Source organism: Macaca fascicularis, chromosome 8 (assembly GCF_037993035.2).
Source record: "Macaca fascicularis isolate 582-1 chromosome 8, T2T-MFA8v1.1".
Lineage (NCBI taxonomy): Eukaryota > Metazoa > Chordata > Mammalia > Primates > Cercopithecidae > Macaca > Macaca fascicularis.
This window is the reverse complement of record NC_088382.1, coordinates 100,730,200-100,755,361: the sequence shown is the minus strand read 5'-3', so window position 1 is coordinate 100,755,361 and position 25,162 is coordinate 100,730,200. Positions and strand designations below refer to the sequence as shown.

General features: G+C 40.2%; 1 protein-coding gene across 1 annotated transcript in view; it reads left to right on the top strand.

Moving 5' to 3' along the window:
• Window positions 1–15,334: 15,334 nt before the first annotated feature.
• Window positions 15,335–25,162, top strand: part of PIP4P2 (phosphatidylinositol-4,5-bisphosphate 4-phosphatase 2) — a 49,548-nt gene continuing 39,720 nt past the window's right edge. Inside the window, exon 1 of the mRNA XM_005563675.5 lies at window positions 15,335–15,550. Coding sequence (XP_005563732.1) covers window positions 15,445–15,550 — 106 coding nt within the window. The 5' untranslated portion in view covers window positions 15,335–15,444. The remainder of the gene's footprint in view (window positions 15,551–25,162) is intronic.

The window sequence follows — 25,162 nt, the reverse complement described above, 5'->3', positions numbered from 1 at the left end:
TTCTCGTCTGAGCCCAACTAAAAGTTATTGCTAATTTTTACTCTGAGTTGAAGTTATTTCTATTTCAATCTAGGGGTTATTTTTTGTGAAATTAAGATCTCACTTTTGTTTTATGTATTTTATTTTCATTATTATTATTATTATTATTTTGATACAGGATCTTGCTCTGTCACCAGACTGCAGTGGTATGATCATAGCTCAAGATAAACTCAAACTCCTGGGCTCAGGTGATTCTCCTGCCTCAGTCTCCCAAGAGGCTGAGACCACAGGTGTATGCCACTACACTCAGCAAAATTTTTCTTTTTTTTTTTTTTTTTTTGAGACAGAGTCTTGCTCTGTCACCCAGACTGGAGTACTGTGGCACAATCTTGACTCACTGCAACCTCCACCTCCTGGGTTCAAGCAATTCTTCTGCCTCAGCCTTCCAAGTAGCTGAGATTATAGGTGTCCACCACCACCCCCGGCTAATTTTTGTATTTTTTGGTAGAGACAGGGTTTCACCATGTTTGCCAGGCTGGTCTCAAACTCCTGACCTCAAGTGATCCACCCACCCTGGTCTTCCACGGTGCTGGTATTACTGTCGTGAGCCACTGCGCTTCGCTTAATCTTTAAGTTTCTTGTCTCCTATGTTGTCTGGGCTGGTCTCAAACCTCTGGCCTCAAGTGGTCCTCCCACCTTGGCCTCCCAAAGTACTGGGATTACAGGCATAAGCCCTCATGCCTGGCCTATATTTTACTTTCTTCTATATTTTTAAAGCTTTATATTAACCAACTCATATTAATTAAACAAAAAATTAAGAAGAGTTGAGATTTTTGTCTGAGAAAATGTATGCACTGAATGTTCATGACTAAATTTAAGAGTCATAGAAAAACCATGGAAGGGCCTTGCCTTTGTGTTATTGTGCGGATGAATCCTTCTGTGGTAAGTAGAATAAAGGTCTACCAAAGATGTCCACATTCTAAACTCCGGAACCTGTGAATATGCTATCTTACATAGTGTCTTAGTTCATTTGTGCTGCTATAACAAAATACTTGTGACTGTGTTATTTAAAAATTTATTTCTCACAGTTTTTGATGCTGTAAAGTCCAAGATCAAGGTGCCAGCCAAATTGGTGACCAGTGAGGGTCATTCTATGCTTGCAAGATGGCGCCCTGTTACAGCATCCTCTGAAGTGAACAGATGCTATGTCCTCATGTGGCAGATGGAACAGAAGGGCAAAAAAGGGATGAACCCCCTCTATCTAACCCTTTTATAAGGCCCCTACCATTCATGAGGACTCTGCCCCCATGACTGAGTCACCTCTGAAATACCATCACATTGGTGATTAAGTTTTAGCATATGAACTTTGGGGGACACATTCAAATCACAGCATGTGGCAAAAGGGACTTTGCAGATGAGATTAAGTTAAAAATACTGGGATGAAAAGATTTCCTTGGATTATCTACGTAAATAATCACAAGGATCCTTATAAGTGAAATGAGAAATCAAGAGAATCAGAGTCAGAGATGTGAAGATGCTTCATTGTTGGCTTTGAAGACGGAAGAGGGAGTCAGTCAAGAGGTAAGGAATGCTAGTGGTCTCTTGAAGCTAGAAAAAGTAATAAAGTGGATTCCGCACTACATCTCCCACAAAGGAATGCAGAATTCCCGACTGCTTGATTTTAACCCAGTGACCAAAGTTAACCATTTTGTACTTCTGACCTTCAGAATTGTAAGACAAATTGGCATTGTTTTAAGCCACTTAGTTTGTGAGTAATTTGTTATGGCAGCAATTGGCAACTACTACATCTTCCTAATGGTGTGTCTGGAATTGGTGGGTTCTTGGTCTCGCTGACTTCAAGAATGAAGCCGTGGACCCTCGCGGTGAGTGTTAACAGTTGTTAAAGATGGTGTGTCTGGAGTCTGTTCCTTCAGATGTTCAGATGTGTCCATCTTCTGGTGGGTTCATGGTCTTGCTGACTTCAGGAGTGAAGCTGCAGACCTTCTTGGTGAGTGTTACAGCTCATAAAGGCAGCATGGACCGAAAGACAGAGCAGCAGCAAGATTTATTGTAAAGAGCAAAAGAACAAAGCTTCCACCACGTGGAAGGGAACCAAGCTGGTTGCTAGCTGGGTGTCTCAGGCAGCCTGCTTTTATTCCCTTATCTGACCCCACCCACATCCTGCTGATTGGTCCATTTTACAGAGAGCTGATTGGTCCATTTTGACAGTGAGCTAATTGGTGTGTTTACAACCCCTGAGTTAGACACAGAGCCCTGACTGGTGTATTCATAATCCTCTAGCTAGACATAAAAGTTCTCAGAGTCCCCACTAGATTAGCTAGACACAGAGGACTGATTGGTGCATTTACAAACCTTGAGCTAGACACAGGGTGCTGATTGGTGCATTTACAAAACCTGAGCTAGACACAGAGTGCTGATTGGTGCATCCACAATCCTTTAGCTAGACATAAAAGTTCTCCAAGTCCCCACCAGATTAGCTAGATACAGAGTGCTGATTGGTGCATATACAATCCTCCTGTTAGATATAAAAGTTCTCCAAGTCCCCATTGGACTCAGGAGCCCAGCTGACTTCACCTAGTGGGTCCTGTGCCAGGGCCACCGGTGGAGCTGGCCCCCAGCGGCATGCCTGCACTTCTCAGACCTTGGGTGGTGGATGGGACTGGGCGCCTCCGAACAGGGCGTGTAAATCACAGAGAATATAAAAAAAGATTATATACAGAGACAGCACATAGACAGTAAGAATGTTTTAAACACAGAAAAAAATGAAGGAGAAACTACAAACTAGGAAAAAATATTTGCCTTATTTATTACAGGTTTATAACTTTCAAAAGTTGTCTGAGACTGCAGGTGTTGGGCACTTCATACAGGCTGTTGCAACAGGGAGAATATCCAAAGAGTATTTTCTGGAAAACAGGAAACAAAGAGGCTTTCTATGACAAATTAACAATGTTGCCAGTTTGTCTGCTTTGGTCAGGCAGGTATTGCAATCGTTTAGAAAAGAACTATGTGTGACAGAGAACGTGAGAGTGAGAGTGATTTGACCTGTTTGACTCCATTACCTTCTGTTCTTGGAATTGTTAGCTCTAAGAAGCAAGTAAGAGGAGTGGGTCAGTTTCTCAGTACCAGGAAACATAGATCAGTGTCCAGTCAAAGAAGAACATTTTACATTTCTCCATACAGCAAAAGGTCCATATATTTAATTTTGAAGAAATTCTTATAATTCTTTCAATATATTTATTTAATAGTTAGGAAATACACCTACTGCTGTAATTGGTAAACCCTTAAATCTCAGTGGCTTAACACAATAAAGGACATTTCTTACAACACTTCAAAACCAGTGTTCTTGGCGGGCAACTCTCCTTTAAGTAGTGATTTAATTTGCCAAGATCCTCCCTTCTTGTGCCATTTTCACCATGTGCCTCCCGTGGGCTCCTTTGGGGTTCTTTCTTTCCACTTAGCTTTGAGTAGAAAAGAGTGTGGAGGATCATACAAAGGAGGTTTTCATGGCCTACATGGTCTACAAGTAGTCTGCATCACTTCCACTGATGTTCCACTAGCCAGAATTTGGACATATGACTACCCCTAAGTGCAAGAATGGCTGAGAAATGTAGTTTATCTGGGTTTCCAGGAGGAAAAGAGAATGGATTTTATAAATAAGTAAAATTTTAAATAAGAATTGTAATTAAAAAGATTAAATGATAAAAAGACAAACTCCCTAGTGGAAAAAAAAATGGCCAATACCATTGAGCAATAAAAATATTATTCAGAATCATTAAGAGTAAAACTAAGATACAAAAAAACATATTTCCCTATTAAACTGTCAATATTAAACATGATAATACCATGTTATTTTCCTGTGCTGCTGAGAAATATTCTAGACAGTCTCAGACACTGTCTCAAAAAAAGTGGATAAAAATGTTTCTTCAGGTTTCAGAGGACAAGTTGACAATATATATCTGAAAGACTTTTAAATGTGTGTAGTCTTTGATCTAGGCTTCCAATTCAAAAAAAATTATCAGGAATAAATAATCAGAAAAGTATTCAAAGATTCAAAGATTTCTGTCTTTCATATTCTACATCACATCGATGAGCAAATCATGTTAGATCTAGCTTCACAATATATCCAGAATCTGATCCCTCTTTCGACCTCCACTCCTTTGTTACCTACAATCCAATTTTCACATAGTAGTCATCATAATCCTTTAAAAACTTATGTCAAATAAGGTCACTCTTCAAAAGCCTTTAAGAGCTCTATAGTTTTCTCATCTCAGAGGAAAAATCCAACTGGCCCCATGTGATCTACCCCATTGCAGTCCATGCCAAACTTCTCTGGTCTCATCTCTACTTTCTACCCCTTCTCTCCTTGCACCCTTTCATTGGGCTACACAGACTTCATTGCTGTTCCTACATGAACCAAGCATGTTTCCTCTTCAGGGCTTTGCTGTTCACCATCCACATTTCTGCTTCAGTGTCAGTGTAGCTGATCCTATGCCCTCCATGTAAAAAGCAATGTGCTCCCTCCACCCACCTTTCCTAGTTCCTTCCATAATATTTATCTCCATCTGATATACATCCTTGTTAAATTGAATTTTGCTTATCTGTGTTGTGATGTCAGGAATTTTGTATCCCTTAAAATAGTGCCAGGCACCTAGAAGGTGCTCAGTAAACATTTGCCAAATGAATGAATAGTAAAGTATTATAAAAATTCTGAAACATTGAAAAATAGGAGACTGGTTACATAAACTGGGATGGTTGACTTAAAGGCCATACAGTTAGACAAGATGGAATCAAAAGCATAAAATAAATGAGAATGTGATTCTGTATCCCACTGGAGGAAGTGCTGGAAATACCAATTTCCTTTAGATAATAGTTTCTTACCCAGTTGGTTTCTGAAACCATCGGAAAGGGAAGTTTCTCATCCTAAAGTTCCTTTTATATGTATCAACTGATTCTATGGTCTCAAACAGATTTCTCTGTGAAGGGCTTGTTTGTGTGTGTGTGTGTGTGTGTGTGTGTGTGTGTCTGTGTGTGTGTGCACGCACATGTGTGTGTCCAAGGGCTAAATGGATTTTTTTTAAAGTAATCTTATTCTTTACAGATTATATTGGTCATTGGTCAGCTAGGGCTGCTATAAAATAATACCACAGACTGCATAGTTTAAAGAACAGACATCAATATTCTCACAGTTCTGGAGGCTCCAAGCCCAAGGTCTATGTCCAGCAGGGTTTGATTTCTGGTGAGAGTTTTCTTCCCGACTTGCTGGTGGCCTTTCCATGATGTATGCTTGTGCAGACAGCGAGTGAGTGAACAAGCTTTTAGTGTCTCTTCTTATAAGAACATTCATTCTACCAGATTAGGGCCCCATTCTTATAACCTCATTAACCTTAATTACCTCCTAAATGTCCTTCTCCAAATATAGTCACATTGGAGATTAGGCTTTAACATGTGAATGGCAAGGGGAGGGGCACACAATTCAGTCTCAGGTATATTCACCCTGTTTATTAAAAAAGCAGAGAGTCACTAAACCTATTTTGCATCACCTCAACTAACACTGCTTTTTCCTAGGCTTTCTTTTTAAGATTTATCCAAAGATCCTGAGAATAATTGGAATACTATTCTAGTTGAGATCATTAATTTTGAAACACTAGTAAAGCGATTAAATGATCAGAATAATACATCAAAACCAAGTTTTGTTAGTAGGAAAAATGCACTGTTCAAAGGTTAAATAAGTGTTTCAATGAAGAAAAAGAATGTACTTTTTAAAAACTGTTTTGCCGGGCACGGTGACTCACGCCTGTAATCCCAGCACTGTGGGAGGCTGAGGCGGGCAGATCACAAAGTCAGGAGATGGAGACCATTCTGGCTAACACGGTGAAACCCCTTCTCTACTAAAAATACAAAAAATTAGCCGGGCGTGGTGGCATGCATCTGTAGTCCCAGCTACTCAGGAGGTGAGGCAGGAGAATCCCTTGAACCTGGGAGGCAGAGTTTGCAGTGAGCCGAGATTGCACCATTGCACTCCAGCCTGGGTGACAGAGCGAAACTCCGTCTCAAACAAAACAAAACAAAAAACTGTTTTAGCCCTAAGACACACACACATACACATACACACTTTTCAGAGAAACTTGTTTGAGACAGTGAAATGTACCTGATAGTGATCCTTCAAGGCAGCAATGATAATGCTTAATTACACATCAAGCTAGCTGTGTAGGGTCTGGAAACATCGAAAAGTATTTTTGACCAAAATAATTTGTTACCATGGTGATAAGTGGTCACATTTTCAATATATGTTGGTAATCTTCCCAACTTCTTCTTACAATTGTGTTTATCTCCATCATAGGAAGGAATGGTTTGTCTCAGTATTGTCCCGTCTTGTAACCCCAGCATTTAGTACCAAATACTTATGTTAGTTAAAAATGTTTAAATCAAGGGGAACATGAATTTGAGGTAATAGTCATCTCTCTCTCTCTCTCTTTCTCTCTCTCTCTGTAGGTTATCAAGCTGAAGTTGTAGAAGTATAAATTAGAAATGTTTATAGTTTTCTCCAAATACTGCCACTAACAAGGCCATTTTAAATTCTCCTTGCCTCCTATAGCAGATGTCTTATCACATTATCACATCTTGGGAAAATTCTATAATTTCCCAGTCCATTTCAGTGATTAAAAACCCGCTTTGTTAGCCAGGTGAAGTGGCTCATACCTGTAATCCCAGCACTTTGGGAGTCTAAGGCGGGTGGATTGCTTAGAAGTTCCAGACCAGCCTGGGCAACATGGTGAGACCCCCATCTCTACTAAAAATACAAAAATAGTTAGCCAGGTATGGTGTCACACAGCCTGTAGTCCCAGCTTTTCAGGAGCCTGAGGTGGGTGGATCACTTGGACCCAGGGGTGGGGTGGGGGAGGTTGCAGTCAGCTGAGATCATGCCACTGCCCTGCAACCTGGGCAACAGAGTGAGACCCTGCCAAAAACCAAAGCAAAACAAAACAAGCACGGTCTAAAAATCAAATTTCCTATGTAAATTAAAGATGTTCTCTTTGCAGCTAACTTCTAGCATTGTGGCTTGAGGGACCTAACATAGGGAAGGAGGATATGGTCTTCTTTTTATTTATTTCCCATTACCTACATTGGGGACAACATATTTTGCCTCTGGTTCTCAGCTTCTTCTTCCCTCTTGGATATTCTAGCTTCTCCAGTGAGCGGACATAGGAGGAATCAGAGAGATTCCTTGGGCCACTAGTGAAGTCTTCTTTGACACCAATTGCTGGGCCAATAATGACTGTCCATTGACAATGCCCTCTCGATGGCAGGTACTCAAATACTGGATTTATACAGGAGACACACATGTGAGTTATTTCAAAGCCTTCCCAATCCATAGTGTCCTGCTTCACCTCATCTAACCCTCCAAGGCCCTTGCATTTACTGGTAAACTCCATGGGCTCTTGTCGCTGGTTATTTCACCCAGGAGTTAGCTTTTTGTGTTGGTGTCAGCATGATGGCATAAGTGTGGCTATTTTTTTGTGGTGCTCACTTTGCCTACCAGAAACATATATGCTCCCATCAAAGCAGAAGTAATAGCTGAGCTGCACCACAGGGCTCTCTGTGTGCCCTGCCATCCTTCTCAAGTTTTTTTTTTTTCCTGTTCACATAGACTTTGAGAAGATTGAGTAGCCTATGTCCTAATCTAATGTATAACTAGAAAATTAGGTGCTGATTTTCCTTTTTTCAGACATCCCCAAACTTTGCCAGAGACTCCCTTAGAGTCTGTCTCAGACTTTAAAGATCTTGGCTTTTTGGGGAGGGGCAGGAGCAAGCCATAGCAGTGCCTCCCAAGCCAAAAGTCATGACTCTAATAATTCCCATTTTCCTCCTTCCTATTCTCCTGTTTATATGGATTGAGGTAATTGTGGTTATTGAGGGGCGAGTTCTGCTGATTTAGTATATGGGGTTCCATCCTCATTTTTGGATCCTAGCTATGTTTTGTATAACAAGGAAAGTTTCATACAACTTCAAGTTACGTGTCCTCTATTGAGCTTTGCATTTCACTCTTTTGCATTCCATTATTTTCTTTTTGGAATTGTTTATAGAGCTTTTATCTTACTTTACTCTTATTAGCATCCTGTGAGATGCAGGACAGCTACTTCAATTTTGCTGATGAAACTGAGACAGTAAGAGGCAACCTAGGACTAATTACTTGGAAAAAAAAAAAACAACCTTTACTGAGTGCCACATACGTATGTGGTGCTACGCTAGATGCTGTAAAGAAACAGGTAGTCTCTGCTCATGTATATGTGTCAAATAGAATAAAAATATTTTAAAATGCTATTATCATGGTAAAAAAAAAGTCATGCAAATATAGTAGGGGAAAACATAATTTCAACTCTGGCATTTGAGTGGATATTTAAAGGATTGGCAAGAACACAAAAGGCTGGAACTCGGGACCACAAAGTCCATAGGTTTGACCTCTTAAGTTTTTTTGCAACACCAGCACTAACAGAACTCCCATGATGCCTCTTTCTGAAGAACTGCTCGGCTGGGAGGAAACCATGTGGTCTTGCCTTTTCCCTGAAGTGTCTGGAAATAATACAGGGAAACAGGATCTCTTCTAGTTCTATTCCACACCTATACCTTAACCTTCACTAGGCTTCTCTACTGCTACTTTGGGTTGTTGACTGGCTCTAGCCCTTTGTCTTCCTGGACTCTTCTGTGACTGCAGTTAAGCCTTCAACCTTCCTCTATTATTTCTGCAAAATGTTGTGCCTTTTTAAATTCCTGAATATGGCCTTATTCTCTCAGGATTATTACTCTGTCTGCTGGAAAATATACTTCTCATATTGACTTTAGAATTTCATATTAAACTTCCTTGCAAAAGCGTGGTGTTCCATACAGACCTCTCCTCTGTCATTCTCCTTGTTTCTCTTAAACAACATGTTTGTAGCTAGAATAGATCACTATATGAGGCCCCCAGTGAATCACACCTTTCTGCATCCGTGCCCCTTTGCATGTGACATAGCCACACCTTCCATCAAGAGACAATTTATCCCCCTGCCTGCTTCAATATACGCTGTTCATGTCACTTTCTCTGACCAATAGAATGTGGCAGATGCAGTCATGTGCGTTCCAAAACCTTGGACTCATGAGGCCTTGCAGCAACTGCCTTTGGCCTCCAAGGACCCTACCCCGAGACTGTCATGCAATAAAGACTCTCACAATGAAACTGCATTTGGAAAGAGAGGTTTGGCCAACCAGATTTCTTGGCTGAGCTCAGTCCCCAGCTGATCCACCAGCTGAATGCATTGGCCTAAGTGGGTGCAGGTAAGACTTGGCAGAAAACTACCTGATTAACCCTAATGATTATTTTTAAAAAATACAGTACATTGACAATTAGTCTACTAAGTTTTAGGATGGTGGATTCTTACAAAGCAATAGATAAATAAAACAGAACATGGTATAAAAGTACAAAGCAACAGATAAATCCAATAGAAGTTGGCACTGAAAGTACAAATCAATAGATAAATGTAGCAAACTGATATTGCTGTAACAAAACCCCAAGTATATGACATTGTCTTTAGGGCCAGGCACAGAACAGTACTGAAAAAGATGGAGAGGAGACAGTGAAACTAGAAGAGCAGGGAGGAAATTGCTATTGGAGACTAGAAAAACAAAGGTGAACCAATTAACTGTTGCCTGTGGTAACTTAGAAAATAGAAAATGTTCCTAATGAACTTGTTCATTTCACTAAAGTAATTTCCATATAGAAAATTAAAAGTGACAACTAACTTCTTTTAGCTATGTTAAATAAGGTATTTTAAGAGAAAGTTTTCATTTTCTGCTGATGCCATAAAAATTACCACAAATTTTGCAGCTTAACACAAATTTAATATTTTATAGTTCTGTAAGTCAGAAGTTTATCATGGCTCTTACAGGGCTAAAATCAAGGTGTCAGCAGGGTTATGTCCCTTTCTAGAGGTTCTAGGGGAAGATCTATTTCTTTGCTCTTTTGGGTTGTTTGCAGAATCCAGTTCCTTGTGGTCTAGGACTAACATTCATATGTCCTTGCTGCTGTTAGCTGAAAGTCTTTCCCACTTTCTTGAGGACACCCATACTCCTTGATCCCTTCCTCCATCCTCAAAGCCAGCAATGGTAGGCTGAGTCCTTTTCTCACTTTAAATCTCTCCTGTGAATATCTCTAACTACAGCTGAGAAAGGTTCTCAGCTTTTAAAGACTCATAATTAGGTTTGGCTCACATGGATCATCCAGGATAATCTTCCCATCTGAAGGTCTGCACCCTGTAATCATATCTGCAACATCCGTTTTGCTAGGTAAGGTAAAATAATCACTAGTTCTGGGGATTAGAGCATGGACATCTTTGGGGAGGCATTATTTTGCCAACCACAGAGATGAACTAAAGTAGGAACTTTCTGTTTGCAATTGAATTTAGAGGAAATATAGGGGCTCAAAACAGTCTTTCACCCAGCAAAAGATTCTCGATGTAAGAAATGGCCTCAGAATAAAGTTCAAATCAGGGATATGGCTGTAAAACCCTCCCTGAAGACCTCTGAAAGACTCAAGCAGTGACTTGGAGACTTCCTTAAATAGAAAATGGAGCTTCTAAGAATCTGAAGGGCCTCAAGTGTGACCCAAACATAGAGAGAAATACCTGTCTCAAAAAAAATATTATGTTTGTGGCTTTGCGGGCATGATGTAAACCCCATTCAGATTCATTGGAAAAGCCCACAAATTTCTAAAGAAGTTGTGCCAATTTGGATTAAAAGGGACAGAGGCAGTTCAAAATGAAAAGAGGCCTCTGGGTTCTCAACTTTCTTTGTGGGGAGGCAGGCTGAGAAAGCTATGCAGCTGCAAACAGAAGCCATTTCTTATGAAAAAGACCAGACTCAGTGGGAAGGGCCAAGAGCCAAGGATAGGAACAGATGAAGAAAAGGAATAGCAACAGAAGCAGACTTTGCCCTAATAAGGAAGCATTCCATGTCTCTAGGGTCAAAAGAGCTGGTGACATGTGCCCAAGTGGATTTCAGAATTCTGTGGTCCCATGTATTCTATCTACCTTCTATTCAGAATGCCCCCTCTCCCTTCCTCTGTCAGTTGTTACCCTGTTCTTATTCCACTTTTAAATGTTGGAGGTTGAGATGGCTGGGAGAGAAGAAGGGCACATGCTTTGTCCTTTTAGTTCACAGGTCTCTGGATCAACAGATGCTGTACCCAAGGAGCTGGACTTGTGGAATCATCTCCCAGGCATTTTGACTGCACCTGGATTAGATTTAGGTGAAAGATACATAAAGTTGACTTCAGTGATTAAATTAGACTTTGGGGTGTTGGGAGTGGATAAGTGTAGTTTGCCTGTGAGGGGGACGTGAACCAAAGTGACCAGTGGGCAGACTGTGGTAGATTGTTATACAATAGCATCCAATGGATCATCTTGCTGTGTTCCACACCCCTTTGCAATGTGACGTTGCTACTCTTCACTTGAAGTGATGGAATCTCTTCCTCCACCAGCCTTGTGACTTCCTTTGATCATGAAGGGGCCTCTGGGTGCTCGTTTTTTTCCAAGCAGGAGGCAGGTTGAGAAAGCTATTGATGGTGGGAGAATGTGATAAGAAGCAATGTTTGAGAACCAGAGCCTAGATCTTAGGGGTCCCTTACCTTCCACCATCATCCTCTTAGAATAGTGTTCTGAGACTCCAAGGTATATGAAGTCTGGAATAAAGACTAAATGAAGAGAATTGCCCAGTGAGCCCAAATGTCCCAGCTGAGCCTAGCCCCCCGCAAACCTGCCAGCTGAATGCTGCTGCCTGAAAGTTAAGGCAAGTCTGACAGAATTGCCACCCAATCAACTAGAGAATCATAGAAAATAACAACTTATGTTGTTTTAAGCCACTGAGTGTTGGTACGGTTTGTTAGTAGTAGATAACTGAAACAGCAGCTTAAGTATATTATATCTCACATATTATCTGTTTATATAGTATTTTTATTCCAATAGACACATTAGCTCATCTCATGAATAGAGATGGCAAAATGTCATAATCATAATCATAAAAATACCTTGGATTGATGAGTATTATTTAACAACTATTGAGAAACCATAAACCATAGTATCATATTTAAACTAGAATGAAGTGGTACTCATTTCATAAAAGCCTTTTGCTTTTTGTGGAAGTTGAGATTGCTGCAAATATAATCTCAGTATATCTACTACCTTTTGTAGTGTAAGAAGAGTAACTGCCATGAGCCTCAAATGAGTTCTGAAGTAGAGAAACCATATAATGAAGTAAAGAAACAAAACAAAACAAAACAAAACGTTTATACCGATCACTACATAGGCAAAAGAGAAGACAGTTGTAGAGGTATGATGGAATTAAAAAAAAATTGATCAGTCAGATGGTAAAACTGTCATCTTCATCAAAAAGCCAAGAAATGTTCTTCATCTTTTTGTGCCAAACGTTTTGTTTTAGTAAGATTCTGGGACTGTGCATATTTGTTCATTCACTCAATTGTTTATTTGACAAATATCAAGTGTTTACTAATGTGCCAACCATTGTGCTAGATACCGGAGATCTAGTTATAAATAACATAGATAGGTTTCTGACCTTAGAAAGTTGGTTGGGGCTGGAGTTGTCACAATGGAGTGTGACAGGTAACATGATAGAATACTATAGTAATAAGATTTTGTTGATTTTTCTTATAATTTTCTTTAACTCAATAGTCTCCAGGCTGCAGCTTTAAAAACACTGCTGTTCATTTTTGTAAATTACAGGCACTTTTGCAGGAAGTGCTACATCTTGATTCTGTACTTCCCAGGTTCCAGGAGACCTAGAAATGCCCTTATAGCATATGGGGATCCTTATATTGTATTGTGTCCTGATGCTACTGACCCACAAAAGATGCTGCGCGAGTGAAAACATCATTATTTGATTTCCCCTTAGGATTTCCAGCTAGTGCCTAAGTGGATTTTTCTGGAAGAAAGAACGTATCTTCAGAAAGCAAAGTGAGGTTCCTTCCTAATGTAATTTGAAACATAGTTTCGTATGTCTAACTTCTGCTTTTCCTCATGCTCACTGAAATCTACAGCTAGCCTCATTTTCCACTTGTTTTTGACTCTCTCAGGCATCCTGAGGACTGAGATCATGTCCTAGTTATCTTTTTTTTTTGAGACGGAGTCTCGCTCTGTCGCCCAGGCTGGAGTGCAGTGGCCAGATCTCAGCTTACTGCAAGTTCCGCCTCCTCGGTTCACGCCATTCTCCTGCCTCAGCCTCCCGTGTAACTGGGACCACAGGCGCCCGCCACCACGCCCGGCTAATTTTTTGTGTGTGTTTTTAGTAGAGACGGGGTTTCACCAGGTTAGTCAGGATGGTCTCGATCTCCTGACCTCGTGATCCGCCCGTCTCGGCCTCCCAAAGTGCTGGGATTACAAGCTTGAGCCACTGCGCCCGGCCCTAGTTATTTTTTAGACTTAGTAAATGAGTAATAAATGTTTCTTTTGAGTGACTCAAAAAATTATTGCAGGAAAATTATCATCCTAGATCATTACTATTTTTCTATTGCATTTTTATTCGGACATGTTCAAAACTTTAATTTTTTTTTTTTTTTTTTTGAGATGGAGTTTTGCCCTTGTTGCCCAGGCCGGAGTGCAACGGCACGATCTCAGCTCACCGCTACCTCTGCCTCCCGGATTCAAGCGATTCTCATGCCTCAGCCTCCCAAGTAGCTGAGATTAAAGGCATGCGCCATCACGCCTGGCTAATTTTGTGTTTTTAGTAGAGATAGGGTTTCTCCATGTTGGTTAGGCTGCTCTCGAACTCCTGACCTCAGGTGATCCGCCCGCCTTGGCCTCCCAAAGTGCTGGGATTACAGGCGTGAGCCACCACACCCAGCCTCAAAACTTTAATTTGTTTTCATATTCATGTAAACTAGGATAATATGACAAACCACCAAAGAAAAAAGGAAAGAAAAACATATAAAACATGGCAAGAACTGTGTTTTTAAAGAAAAAAGTTATTCAGTGATTCTTGTCAAAGCATGGTAAGGAAGAATGTATTCAGGGCTATACTGATAGGTATAGGGACCATGGCAGCAGGGTCTTGCCATGTTGAAGAAGAGATTAGGCTCAGTTCTGAATACAGCGTGGACAAATGTGAATTTATAGCCAAGGAGCATGTAGGACGGGGGCAGTAGATGGAAAATTACCAAGGAAACATCAAGGATAAGGGGGATTCTGACTAAACCAAGCAAAAAGGATTCTTGCTGAAGACAGGAGTTCAGGCCTCACATGGGGGATGCTGGAGGATGAGGAACCTGATCAAATATCAATATTGAGAATGGGGCTTTTTGCTAAATTAAGTTAGTAGGGTTCTTTGCTAAAACTGGATTTTATAAGGAAGTGCAGATGGGCCCAGCAGAAGATTCAGAAACCTTACTTGTTTGACCAAGCAAAGAATCTTTGTCAGTGCTTAGGGTTTTTTGTTTGCTTTAACTCTGTTTTACAAGTAAACAATTATTTTAAAACTTTTATCTCAAGAAATTTGTTTTTCGTTGTTTGACGTTATTCATAGACCTACTTATTTTATATGTGTCAGGGACAATAAGCTACAAAACCAAAACTAAGATGACAACCTATTTTGTAAAATGAAACTTGTAAAAGGCAACACACCGCATAGTTCCAAAAAGGTACGGTTACCAGAGTTCCAAACCGGTCAGGCCAACATTCCTGTTATTAAAAAAAAATCATTCAGGAAAAGTAGGCAATGGTGACACTTCCGCAAAGATCTACTTTCTTTTAGATAACAGATGTTGAAAACTGATTTCCTACACAAAACCCCTATAGAAGAAATTGATAACCCCAGGAAGAAGCTTTCTTTATGTAACTGCTGCAAAGTTCGACAGCAAAGAGTCAGTCCCTCCTCCTCCCTAGGGGAGATAAACTTGATAATCTGCTTTTGCTCCAGTTTTCTTGTAATCAAGTCACAGGCCTTTCCTCTTTCCTAGCCCCTTTCAGGTTGCTTTTTATCCGTCTTTCCTAGAGAAAAGGACTTGTCCCCCTCCATCCCATTTACTCTCGACCCCCTTTCAGTTACATGGCATCTTCCTTGCCTCGCGTTTCCCAGTTGGTCCTAATTTGTTCCCCTTTTCTGTGGCTGGCTGGCTGGGCTCCAGCTCCTCCACTCCCGCTCCTCCCACTCTGCGGGCTCTTTCTTTCTCCCTCCCCTCCCCTCAGCCATGCCTCCCAGCGCGCTTCCCTTCCCCCGCCTCTCGGTCCTGCACCCTCCCCTCCCCCTGCCTCCTGCCTTGTGACACATCCTGGGCCCTCCCGGAGGCGGTAGCAGCAGTAACAGCAGCAGCAGCGGCGGCAGCAGAGGCAGCAGCACTAGCCACCACTCTGCCGAGGCTGCAACCCCGGCTCGGCCTCCCCAGGCCCCTCCGCTGCCGCAGTCATGGCTGCTGATGGGGTGGACGAACGCTCGCCTCTGCTGTCAGCATCCCACTCCGGAAATGTCACTCCCACCGCCCCACCGTACTTGCAAGAAAGCAGCCCCAGAGGTAAGGCCAGCATAGGTCCCTCTACTTTGCAAGGAAACGCCCAGAAGGATAAAGACTTGGGAGCTCTAGCTTGGAGGTGGAGGTGAGCCTCTCGCTTGGGCTGAGCAAGGATGCTGACTGTGCCTTCCCAGGCGAGCCCGCCTGCCTGATAGCTTCTCCGCAGGGCTTTTCTGGTGGTGGTGGTGGTGGTGGTGGTGGTGGTGGTAGTGGTGTGTGTGTTTGTATTTCACCACTTCTTACACGGGGCTACAGGATGTGACATGAATCTCCCAAGCTGTGCTTAGCTGTTTTCAGAGCAGCCCCTAAGCGCAGCTAGGAGGTGGTGCAAATCTTTCACAATCATTCACAAATCCTTTTCCGTTGCTGAGAAACCAGGAGTATTGCTCACCTTGGCATCTGTCCTTGAAAGGGCTTTAACTTGAACAATATGCTTCTGCTACCATTCACCCAACAGTGCTCTGTTCACTCAGTGAATTGCCATACCCAAAACGAATACAGTTAATCAGTATTCCTAATATGTCTGAAATTCCTGCCCTTCCTTTTTACTCCTACTTTTAAGGAGGATGTGTTAGATTTAATTGTGAATGAGAAGGAAGGACTTTACTTCTGACAGATGGGAAGATAGGATATTTTTAATACATATCTGGTGAGATTGAAATTAACTTGTAAAAAGTAACCCAAATTAATATTACATGTATTTCTATTTTTTCCCTCAAGAAGAATAAAAAAAAAAAAAGACTAAATGGCAATGGGATCTGGAGAAATATGGAATCTATTTACCATACTATCCGATTTATTTAAAAATCAAACGTTGTTCTAAGCCTTTTAGTTGATTACTATAGTAAAGAAATAAGGTGGAGTCAGGTGTTAACAAGAAAATGGAAGGCAAGACTTAAAAACAAACCACTTAGGTTAGTGAAAAGATTGGTCAAAATGGCACTTGCAAATGTGCCTTAAGTGCATCTCCCTCTTTTTTTGGCTGAATATGAGCGAAGTTTAATAACCCAAGGAAGCAAAAGTTAATGATTTTGAAAGTGTAAGTAGGTAATGTTTCTTGTAACACAACTTTTAAGTTGAATTCTGGAATTAGAGCTGGATGTAGAGCAGGTTGAACTTGCTTAGTATTTAAAATTTCTATTTAACATTTTATAACTTCAAAATCAACTATCTAGATCTTAGTCCATACTTATAACGAAGGAAAACAAAGGAAAAGATGTTTAGCTGTAAATAATTCATTGTGAGCTATGGCTTGAGAAATAAGGTACAGAGACTTGCCCACAGAAAACCTACAGGTCATGTTTGTTGGTCAGCATTAAACTTGTATCAGAGGACACCAGGTAAGAGAATTTCCTCTAATGGGCCATTTTGATATGAATATTTTACTGTTATATAAATTGTATTATGTAGAATACACTTAAACACTCACTAATGAATGTTTCAACTTCATCAAGTCAGCCTTTTATGGCAAATGTTTGACAGTTTATTAGGAGACAAAGTTTCAATTTAAGTAATTTTCCTATAACTTCAATTAGTGGATAAATTATTTTTTAAAAAATGGTTACACTCAGGGACCTGCTTGTAGACATCTTTATTATTTGCCATATATTTGTTTAACCTAATAAGATTCCTCAAACTACACAAGTATAAGTTCCAGTTGAGCCGCTGAGAAAAAGTAGTGTCATTCTAGAAAACTTTTAACAACCAGAGAGACGCAATGATTTAGCAAAAAGCTTCTTCTGCCCTATGGTAGAATACATTTTTTCTTAACTGGTGAATGAGACAAGTTAGATGATTAGAGAAACTCTTAATTTCATATGACATAGCACCTACTAAGGAAGAAGCATAAATGAGAGGTAAAAGCATTTTATTTGCATTTTTGACAAAATATTTTTCTTCATAAATAACAAACATTGTAATAAATATTATGAGTAACACACAAGATCTGATTCTGGAAGACCACCACTATTCATTCATTTATTAATTTATTGGGAAGCACAATGGGCCATACACTGCTCTAGGGAAACAAAGGTAATCAATCCCATACCCTCATGAAGCCTATATTGTATTAGGGAGAAAGAATAAATAAACACACGGCTGAATTATTTCAGATTGTAAAAAAAGTTCTATCACTGGATCAGATGTTTTTGGTAGTTGAAAACCATTAGGGTTGACAGGTGGAATTCGATCAAAAATAGAATGCACTTTCTGATAATGAATTTTAGTTCATGATCCCATTTATAGTTATTCAGACTTTTATTTAAAAGAGAAAAAGGAAGTTAAAAGCTGTAACTAGTGAATATTTTCTCCAATCCAAACCTTTTCTCTTTCTGTTACCTTCTAAAGTACAGAGATGTTAGTTCCCACCTCCAAGATGAAATAGTCCATTTCAGGTTGAAAGTTGGTGGAGTGTTTATTTCTAAACAGATTATTAATAATGTAACAGGGAGCAGTTAGTATTGTGTGTTTGGTTTTAGCACAAGAAAAATCATGTGTGGTCTGTGTAACAATCCATGTGGGTTTCTAAGTGGAGTGTGTCTAGTGTTCTCTACTGTCAGTATTGGATTTGTGCATAGGAAATCGCTTCTCTCCTGCTTACAGTGCTTCATTTAATATACTTGCCAGTTTTCATTTAGGTGTAGAAATTAAAATTAAAGAGAGTTTTAGGCTCATTTGAAAGGAGATTGGAAGAAATACCACAAAACTTACACAGTTTTGATGTATTAATTGATTCCTTTATACATCTGCTAATTTCGTAGTTAGGATATAACAAAAGAATATGAGCTTTGAATTTATAAGATTTTTTCTGTGAATATTGTTTATATCTGGGGTTGTCTCATTATGTATTGAATATGGGAATGGGATTATATACTTCACTATAATTCATAAAGGGAAAATAATAATTTGTTATACAGAGGCAGACAGTTTGATTTACTTAGTTTTTTTAAAATTATTCAGCAAATAAATATTTGAGTGCCAGACAAATCTGTGGTAGGAGAGCAAAAATAGACATGGCTCCTCTTCCAGTGTAGTGAGGGTATTGAGAAATAAATTATGTAATCATACAAACAAATGCAACATGCAATGGAGATGAAGACAGTGCTGGAAATATATGCTATACCTTGAGAGTACAAATTAAGATTTAATTTTATTGAGGGAGTCGGGGAAGCCTTTCTTGATGCTTGAATGAGATCTGAAAGTTGAGCAAGATTTAACTTGGCAAAAGGTGGACTGGAAGACCTTTTTAGGCAAAGAAAGCAGTATTGGCAAAGCCATCAGCAGGGTGGAGTATGACAAATACAAGGCACTTAAGGAAGGACAACGTGGCTAAAATGGAAACAGCAATAGGAAATGCGCTGCAAAATGGGATTGGAGAGGCGGGTATGGTGGATATTCTCCCAAGACTCTCTCTCCCCTTCAAAGAACTATGTCTTCTGATATTCAGTTTCCTCTCCTTGAATCTGGGCTGATGCTATGACTTGATTTTGACCTCTAGAATAAGGTAGAAGATATGCTGAATGACTTTGGAGGGTTTTACAGCTTTTGTCTTGGGCTTTTGTAAAGTACACTCTGGGGAAAGTAACTTGTCATGTAAGAAGTAGAATACCCCAAGACTGCCATGCTTTATGGAACCTGAAACTAGTCTCGTAGAGAAAAATGCCTGACCAGCCCTCAGACATGTGAAGGGAGATGCCATATTGGATGCCAAGCTCAATTGAGCCTTCACATGACTCCAGCCTTAGCCAAATTCTTACTACAACCACATATGGGCAACTTGTTCTGCAACAACAGATGACCAGAATAATGAATATGAATCAGCCCATCCAGGATATTGTTGGTCATGTTAAGGAATATTGCCATAAGCAAAGGGATGACTGGATTAAATCTTTATTATTAGTGTTTAAATCACTCTATAGATTAGAGAATGAATTAGAGGATTGGCTAGATTAGACAAGGATAGATGACTTCCTTTGTTATTGTGATAATTCGGGCCATTTAACTGAACTATTTCAGTAGCTTGGACTCAGGTGGTGGTAGAGATGGAGAAATGAGGGATGATGTTAAGGAGGTAGATTGAACAGGGCTTGATGATGCATTGCACATGGAAGTGAGGGAGAAGTGGCAAGGATATCTCCTAGAATTCTGGCTATACAACTTCATGGTGTGATTACCGGAACACTAGAAGACGGAGAACACCAAAAGAGGACCGAGTTTTGGGGAACACAGATAGTGAACTTAGTTTTAGACATGATGTATTTCAGATGCTTTCAAATATCCAAGATGAAGTGTGACAACTGGATCTACACTACAGGTCCTGGCTGCTACATGTGGCCAAATGGGACCTGTAGTGTAGATCCAGTTGTCACATCTCTTCTTAGTCCTCGTTTCTTAGGACTAAGAAACGGGGCATGGGCTTAATATATAAAATTGTGTATTAGTTGCATATTGGTGATAGCTAAATACATGGATGTTGATTCAGAACTTCCCAGGGCGCTACTGGTATGCCATAGGATGTGCTGTGATGGAACATACATGTGCTAAGGTAGTAATTAAAGCCTTCAGGCCAGAGGCCTCTAGTTATTTTATTTTATTTTTTTTTTGAGACAGATTCTCACTCTGTTGCTCAGGCTGGAGTGCAGTGGTATAATCACAGCTCACTGCAGTGTTGACCTCTTGGACCCAAATAATCCTCCCACCTCCGTCTCCTGAGTAGCCACCACACTCTTCTAATTTTTTTGTATTTTTTTTATAGAGATGAAGTTTCACTAAGTTGCCCAGGCTGGTGTCAAACTCCTGGGCTCAAACAATTTGCCTGCCTTGGCCTCCCAAAGTGTCAGGATTACAGGCATGAGCCACAACACCAGGCCCAGAGACCTCCAGTTCTAAGATGTCATACACATATTGTCATTTTCTCTGTGTACCACAGTGTGAAAAAGTTTGAGAAGCTCCATATGAGATAACCTAGGGAGAAAGAGTGATCTAAGAAAAGGAGAGAACCTGGACAAAGCTTTGAAAAACCCTGATGTTTAATGACTTGGGAGAGGAAGGTGAATGTAGCTGCCAGCAAGGAGGGTCAAAAACACCAGGAGATGATAATATCACAGAGTCAAGAGCAAGAAAATACTTCAAGAAAGGAGTCATCATGCAAAAGTTTAAGAAAGAGCAAAGATGATAAGGACCAAAAATGTCTTTTGAAGTTAGTGTCATGGAGATCATTAGGGACTTTAGTGACGGTTCTTTGTATTTGTTTATATTCAAGCTCTTTTTAAAGAATTGAAGAATTATCTATTTCCATCTAATGTAATATTCCAATATACCTTTATTTTAATTGCAAACTGACCTCAAAGCTGCTTAACATAAATGAAAAGGTTAATATTCCTTTACTCTGAAACTCATTTAGGTTTTCTAGGAAGCATAATTTTCATAATTGTGTTTTAGAAGACATTGTCCTATCCTTTTCACCTTTTAAAAAAACATGTAAACTTGAAATTGCTTGAGGAAATGTTTTCAGTGAGTAGAAAAATAAAATAAATTGACTCCTAGTTTTGAGACTTATTATTTAATATGTACTCTTATGCTTTCTTAGAAATCCTACAGTAAATAGGTGTATTTTGAGTGACTCTCTTACGTCCTATACCTGGAGAAATCTAAGGTTAGAGATAGTGTCTTAGTTTAAAATTAGATAAAGTCTTAGTTCATTTTTAACTATGTTCTACACTAGGCTAGACTTTTACTGAATTAGAGAGATTGAATATATTTTGGCAGTCTTTTAAATTTCTGAGTCTCCCTGCATACTTGCAGGGAGCATAAGGTTGTCTGTGGATTGGCAGGAAGAGATGACAGAGATCCAGGGACCCTTACCACATGTACAACCCATTGTAAGGCTAGATTAAATTCTCACTTTACTTGCCAAGGATTCGGAAACCCACTGGAAGCCAGGTTGTCACAATGAGGAGAAAAGGATGCAGGATATTTGTTTTTTGGTTTTTTTTTTTTTGAGAGGGAGTCTCACTTTGTCACCCAGGCTGGAGTGCAGTGGCCGGATCTCAGCTCACTGCAAGCTCCGCCGGGTTTACGCCATTCTCCTGCCTCAGCCTCCTAAGTAGCTTGGACTACAGGCGCCCGCCACCTCGCCCAGCTAGTTTTTTTTGTATTTTTTAGTAGAGACGGGGTTTCACCGCGTTAGCCAGGATGGTCTCGTTCTCCTGACCTCGTGATCTGCCCGTCTCGGCCTCCCAAAGTGCTGGGATTACAGGCTAGAGCCACCGCGCCAGGCTGGATGCAGGATATTTGAGAGCAGCTTCCTGATGCTCCCCCAAACCCCAGTAGAGTGTTCACCTGCTGTGATACTGAGCAAGCAGGGCCTTGCGGAATTATGAGAAGCCTTTGTGCTATGATATTGCTAATGCTCCATTTAAGGGAATTTTTTTCAAAATGGTTCTTAAATCAAAATTTGCTTCACTGAGACCACATCCTCATCAAGGAAAAATAAAGCCCACACATTGGTGAAATAGATCTGCTTCTAGCTTTCCAGTATGGTAGTGAGCTATTTGCTGTTATAGTCTTTTTTTTTTTTTTCATTATTCTGTAGGCATCAGGCTCCAGGATTCTTTTATTCTGTTTTATAATATCCACATTTCCTTCTGCCTATACTGAACATCTTTAAAATATTAATCAAGAAATGTTTCATTCATTCAGTCATCCTTTCAAATATTTGAATGCCTATGATAGTATTCCAGATGCTGAGGAGCTTACATTCCTGTGAGATACATACAGTAAGCATTATCATTTCAAAGGGTGAAGAAAATAAAGCAACCTATGAGGGTGGAAAGTAACTGTTTGGATGGCAAATGTTTGAGATGGGTGTCCCGGAAAGACAACTCAGAGATAGCACCCAGAGACCTGAAACATGAGTTGGATCAGCCTTTGGAAGATTTACCGAAAGAGTGCTCCATGCAACGGGAACAGCAAGTATAACACTTGCTATTTTAAAAACAAGGAGGAGGCCAGGCGCTGCGGCTCATGCCTGTAGTTCCAGCTACTCATGAGTCTGCTGCTGGAGGATCTCTTGAGCCCAGGAGTTTGAGGCTGCAGTGAGCTGCGATTGTGCCATTGTACTCCAGCATGGGCAACAGAGTGAGACTCTGTCTCAAAAATAAATAAATAAATAAACAAAAACAAGGGACAGTGGGTTAGAGCATGGTCACTTAGCGGAGAGCAGAAGAGGTAGAGGAGGTGAGAGGTGTAGATGAGGGAAACCCAGGAGAGATTTCTATTCCACCTGCTGGAGAAGGGATTATGTCCTGAGGATAATGAGAAGCTGTGGAGAGGTTGGAGCAGAGGAGAGACATGAAAACACTTTACTTTTTAAAAAAATCACCCTTGGTTGGCATGTGGAGGAGAACAGACTAATGAGACATGACACTAATCAGGATGCTGTTAGAGCAGAAGAGGCAAGAGATGATGGTGATCTAAACCAGGGTACAGGTGATGGAAGCACTGAGGTGTGTTGGTGTCAGGATGTATTTTAAACAGGACTTGCTAATGGGTTGAGTCAGTGGAAAGAAAGGAATCACAAATCTCCAAAAATGACCCTAGTAAGTAGGTACAAGGTTATACCTGAGATAGGCAAACAGGAGGAAGAATTGGCCATGTGTGTGGGAGGTGGGAGAAGGACAGTGGAAATCACTATTCTGTTTCAGACATGTGGAGTTTGAAATACCTGTAGTTATTCAATTAGAAATGTGAATTAGGCAGTTGGTTGTACAGATTTGGAGTCTGAGAAAACTTGGGGTTGGAGAGCAAATTTCATTCAACAATTATTTATTAAATGTACAGTAGCATTTTCCTGGAGTGGGAGATGATGCTCTCAATTTCCTGTTTGTTTCCAAGCACTGTGCAGACCCTTCAAGAATGTAAAACTTGTAGGGTAGAGCATTCTGTTAAAATTTTGGAAGGTTTGCCAAATGCATACAAATGTTAGCTATATGGATATAGATATTGGAGAAGAAAGTTAACAGGATGGATGTTCATAACTATCTTTGAGGGCAATAAGCAGCTATCTGGGAAGTGATCTAAATGGAAACTGTAATACTTCCATTTGGGAAAAGCAGGTAACCCTGAATACACCTTTGTGCTCAGGTGTTTTGTGTTTCTTTCTTTTTCTTTCTTTCTTTTTTTTTTTTTTTGAGACAGACTCTCACTCTGTTGCCCAGGCTGGAGTACAGTGGCGTGATCTCAGCTCACTGCAAATCCTACCTCCCAGGTTCAAGTGATTCTCCTACTTCAGCTTCCCAAGTAGCTGGGACTACAGGCACCTGCCACAAAGCCTGACTAATTTTTGTATTTTTAGTAGAGGTGGGGTTTCACCATGTTGGCCAGGCTGGTCTCGAGCTCCTGACCATTTTAAAATGATCCACCCACCTTGGCCTCCCAAAGTACTTGGATTACAGGCATGATCCGCCATGCCTGGTCTGTGCTTCATGTTTATAATGAGTAAGAGGTAGTTGACTAAATTGGGAATGGCATTCCATAGTAGCTCCTGAAAATGAATACATTCTTCCTGCTGTTTTCTCTTCTTTTACGAGGGTTTCTTTGCTTTTTTAGAAAAAATTTTGGTGGTAGTGGGGGTGTGCAAAGGAGTTTATGTTGCTTTTGAACTTTTCTAGATTTTTTCTTTTCTGGTTGCTGTTGTAAAGTGAGTTTCTTGTCTTCTGTAAGAACCACAACAACCAAATGTGAGAAAAGCAAAAAGCATGGGTCCTTTTCCTGGACTTCAGGTGCATTGTGCAAGTATGTGTAACTCCCTTTAGAGTCCAGAGAAGGTCCGTCACTATAGTGTTTGGCTTGGGAGACCTGAGGCTTCTTATCTCAGCCAGTTACTACCTGTTTGGCCTTGGAATCATTACTTTACATCTCAGGGCCTCAGTTTCCCACATTTATCAAAGGAGTGGTCCATTATGTTTCCTTTGGCTTTTATATTTTATGACACAGTTGTTCTTAGGAAGCTGGACACATTTAGGAAAATATATCTATAAATTTAAAATGTAGATGCTTGTTATCCTTTCTTACCTCTTTTAGTTCCAATGTCCCTCTTTCACCTAAATAGCTATTCCTTCCAGTATGCTTCTAGAAATGGGAAAGATAGGAGTATATTGAAGATTAAGGATGTTACATAACTCTTAAAAATTAGAAGCCCAACTAGCTTGCACTGTTTTATTTCTCTGTAGAATATATTTGCATGTGCTGCATGACTGATTAGCGCATTTTATTCTAAGCATTTACTTCTAAAGGCAACGGTAAAATTTTTCTTCCTCTCATATTTTGTTGAGATATTTAGGCTTAGTCAATCTGTAATACGGATTTTAAAATAGTGTACAAGAAAGCCCTGAGTTTTTTGACGTTTTTAACATGTGATTTCTACAGGGGGAGAATTTGGAAGAAGGCATGTTACGATATGACATTTTATTGTTTGAGAGATTAAGTGCTAAGACTGACCATCCAGAGGAGAAACAATATATAGAAATGATAGTGAGTAGACTTAAAGTGAGATTTTCAGACACCTTTTAGACCACTGGACATATCCCAAATAAACACTGATTTATATTAGCTCTG